Below are 4363 nucleotides of genomic sequence, written 5' to 3' on the forward strand. Positions count from 1 at the left end.
AAACAGTATCCAAACCCATTAATCTGAAATCCTTTAACTTGGTTCTGAAAAGCAGCTAATTCTAGAACCCACGAGTAGAGGGAGTGAAATAACTGCCGACAATAGAGGAGCCAAAGAACAATCTTGTCTAACGGACTTCTGGGAAACAAAAGATCCAACCACCAACCCATCAAGCATAAGGCTACATTGCCCCAAAGCACGCCACATACAACAGAGTGGCAATCAATTGTAACCCATCTTAGAGAGAACTGGGGCCAGCAGACCATCTAATTCAAGGGGCACACACTTACCCAAGTAATCCTGTTAGCTTTTTCCTAGAAGAAGAAATTACATAATATTCACAATAGACATTTCTTTAAGAAAACCATGCTGCCTAGGAGATAACAATCTTTTGTAGCAAAGGAGTAATCCTCAAAGCCACTATTGTAGGTGGAATCCTGTACAGTACAGTAAGCAAGATTCCTAGGTGGAATCCTGTACAATACCGTAAGCAAGATTCCTAGGCAATGTGCCCTTTTCCTGAAACATAGGGTTCAAGCAGATTATCTTTCATGTTTTTTCTAGCAACCTCAGTAATACGTAGGCAACTTTTTTCCTGTTTGGCACATGCTCTAATGCATGGTATATATATTTTTGTGTACTACTATTGTAGCATTGACACTCGTAATCTTCAACTCAAGGCTAGTGAATTCTTCAACTCAAGGCTAGTGAATTCTCTCTCTCTCTCTCTCTCTCTCTCACACACACGGGCGCGCGCACGCACACTCACTGACTGTGATAGGACTGACACCTTCACATGGAATCAATTTTGCAAATTCCCACAGTGGCCATATGCAAAATTCACATTTGACACAAGAACAAAGGTTCACAATTAACGATCTAAGAAACTAAGGATACCACCCTACGGGTTAGAGATTTTAAAAAGTGAAAACTAGTGAAACCTTAGCCTTAAGATAACGCATGTGTGCAGATCCCCGACGAGCCTTACTCTCTCAAGCATATTTTTGTGTGTGCACACAGCATGCACACATGCACGTGCCGTCACATTTGTGCATCAAGGCAAGGTTCTTCAAATTTCAGAGAAAAATACGTAAAGATATGTTGAGATTGACTGTAGAGTTGAAACCAGAGCACTCCTAGAGCTGGGCCCTTTTTAAAAAATGCAGGCTAGCTTTAGGACTTGACACTGGAATATTAGACCTTCAAAGAGTTACTGTGAATACACAGCTACATAAGGCATTAGAACAGAGCCCAACCAGAGTTCGCCATCTCTCTCCTCAACCTCGCTGATAAGCTTAAGTGTTTTTCCCGTCTGATCTTCAAGCACCTCTAGCAATCTGCCATTGGAATCATACCGAACAATCATGGCATGTGGCTTTCCACCCAGGAAGAAGGGGTACAGATACTTGATAGGTATTGGGAGCCTTAAAACTGCATATCTCATCCAAGGGTAAGAGAAAAATGCCCATACAGACAAAGTCTGCCTGCAATGAATGGCCACCCAGAACTCCCCAGCTTCATTTACCCGAACATTGTCTGGAGGTCCAGGCAATTGTACAAATGTCTCCAATGTCCCAGACCTTTCACCCTTCAGCCAAAGCCTTGATAACCTAATAGTTGGAGCATCTGTCAGCACTATCCTTTGTATGAAATGGTGGTATGCAAATTTTAATCATCATGCTGGTTACATAACACTGCCTGGCCATGGAATGGAATGATGATTTGGGCGGGTAAGATTGTATGTCTATTCCCTCACCGACCACATGGATGGCCCTGTTGACGGGCAGGCAGGGTTCTGTAACCAGCCTTAGGTTTTCAGAGTGTCTTTGATGATGTGCAAATGCATGCAGCTTTGGGTTTCATATCCAGCAGGCATCTCTTGATTAATGTGCATTATGCCAGCAATACATTTTAAAAAACAAACATGTTGGTTGATTCCTTAGATAGGGGAGAAGAAAAACCTGCAAGTGGTTGTCTCTGCTATGACCAAAAAAGACCCATCTTTGCTGATAGCTAACCCATTCGGAAACTGCATGCCTTTGTATAAGACCTTAACTTCTTTGGATGATGGATTATAGCTCAAAAGCCTCCCGCTATCATCTCCTGAGACAGCAGCCAGAAGGAATTGCCTGTACACAAGTTGCTTTAGCAAAGAAAGGAGTAGCCACAAGGTGCTATGATAACATGCAATAATCTCAGGATAGCGATAACAAACCGTCTGCGGTAGATGACGCTGCTATCCGTAAAATAAACTAGACCATCTGAGCTGATCTCCACATCATTGGTGAAGCGAAGTGGTACACCTTCTGCCTCTCCCACCACAAGCTTTGCCTCACCACCATCTGGTCCGACCACACGCAATCCATGATATGCATCGGCGATGTAGAGCTCCCCTGTGTGTTGCATAAAGTGGATTCCCAAGGGTCGACCGCAGATGTGTTCGTTGGGGAGGTTAGATGCAGGGGGGGATTGGGGCTTGCATGACTCAGTCCTGTTGATAAAATGGCAGGCCAAAAAAGGGGAGGTAAGGGCTGGATGGCTGCAAAATTCACTGATTCTTTCTCTCTTTGCAAAACGGATGCAGGGTTTAACAGAAAATTAGGGTTTAAGGAGAGGGTGACTGACCCATTGGGGTAGAGAGTGGCGAAGGGCGTCCAGCCGAGAAGGGGACCATCCCAGCGCATGATACGGCCGTCAGCAATGCCCGTGTAAGGGCCGGTGCCCGCGGAGTCGAAGGCCAGGCTCTCCGGACCCATGACATGGTGGAGGAAGCGCACCTGGGAGGACCGCTGGAGCTTGTTGTGGTGGTCGCGGGGGAAAGCAAGACTGCCGGGCCGAGGGAGGGGCGGAACCACCGGCTTCGCCACGAAATCGGGCAGCTCTGCGATGGGGCTGAGCTTCAGGGGGTCCAAAGCTATGAATACAGAGAGGGCTGCCACAAGCAAAACCAAGCTCAAGGAGAACAGGGAGGCCATCGATTACGCTCTCTCTCTCTCTCTCTCTCTCTCTCTCTCTGTGTGTGCGCGCGTCTCTCTGATTCCCTTGTAAGCCATCGTTCCGTCCAAACATAAGATTATCGTTTTTACCTACGCTCCTTCGTGCGTGTCTCATTTTGTCAATAAATTTTATTTTCTCAACTTCAACTAAGCAATCTTGCATATTTCATTTTCTCAATCCTAACAAATTACCAATGCTAATACACTTTGCATTACAAATTTTATTCTTCAACTTGAAAATTAATAAAGATCCATCTTTCCTCAACTAAAACTTAAAAGAATAGTTTTTCGATCTTTTCTATGCACACTTGCTCATGTCAAGGACTTCTTACCCTGACAATTTCTATGCTTCGAGAGGCTCGTAAATGGGTACTATGTTTATTAACTTGGCTTGTGGGTTGTCAATGTGTTCTATGCTTTGAGAGACGTATAACTTGTACTATGTTTATTAACTTGTCAATGTGTGTTGCAGCTTTCAAAGTTAAGGCAGACTCCCTTTTGAATGGTGCTCCCTTGTGGGTAGGATAAAGTTCCTTGAAAACTTTTATGTTGGAATTTTTAATCAAGATGACTTGGACCCATTATTTTCTTATTCAAAAAGCATAAGTATCCTCAATTTGACCTTTTTTTTAAAGAGTAGTGTTGTTATGTCTCATGCTTAGACATAACGAGTAGTGTTATTATGTCTCATACTTATCCTCAATTTGACCTTCTTTTAAAGCGTAGTGTTGTTATGTCTCATGCTTAGACATAACAAGGCTAGTGATTAGACACCGGATGGACACAGTTCTTATAGCAGTGTGAACTTGGTGATTGGGCTATGTAGTTGGGTGGCTCATTTGTGCAAGAGGTCATGTGTGGAACTCATTTGTGCAAGAGCTCTATCTTGGGAGAGGAGTGTCCCAAGGGACCTACCTTGTGCTTAGCCCACTGGTTAGTTGTACCATTTTACAGTTGTGGGGGTGCATGGTATGGGACACACATGCCTTGAGGGTGTAGGCTTGTGAGGGTTGTGTTGGTCTCTAGCTTGGAGCTGGCTTGCCATTACGTATGGTTTAAACCTCTAAATTATATTCATCTACCCTCGGTTCTCAGCATCATATCAACTCCTTTAAACCTCTAAATTATATTCATCTACCCTTGGTTCTCAGCATCATATCAACTCCTTCAAACCTCTAAATTAAATTCATCTTTAAAACTAGGCACATTAGTTGAGCAAGAGAAAAAGGGTTTGGTTAAGCCCACTACTCATGGATGAGCATAACCCTTCTTTAATATGTAGCTTAAAATAGATGAATGAAGACTAATGGTTCTAGTTCTAAATTCACTCCTTCTTTTTCCACACATGAATGCAAATCAATCCCTTT

General features: G+C 43.5%; 1 protein-coding gene across 1 annotated transcript; it reads right to left on the reverse strand.

The window, feature by feature from the left end:
* Positions 1–1046: 1046 nt before the first annotated feature.
* On the reverse strand, positions 1047–3096 carry LOC147617873 (protein STRICTOSIDINE SYNTHASE-LIKE 3-like). Its single transcript, XM_086776126.1, has 4 exons — positions 2626–3096; positions 2216–2491; positions 1962–2129; positions 1047–1610 (listed from the first exon to the last, which is right to left on the reverse strand). The coding sequence occupies exons 1-4, from the start codon at positions 2973–2975 to the stop codon at positions 1211–1213; spliced, it is 1194 nt and encodes a 397-aa protein (XP_086632252.1). The 5' UTR covers positions 2976–3096; the 3' UTR covers positions 1047–1210.
* Between the last annotated feature and the right edge of the window lie 1267 nt (positions 3097–4363).

This window comes from Cibotium barometz, chromosome 36, assembly GCF_041138505.1.
Source record: "Cibotium barometz isolate CiBa-2024 chromosome 36, ASM4113850v1, whole genome shotgun sequence".
Taxonomy (NCBI): Eukaryota; Viridiplantae; Streptophyta; class Polypodiopsida; order Cyatheales; family Cibotiaceae; genus Cibotium; species Cibotium barometz.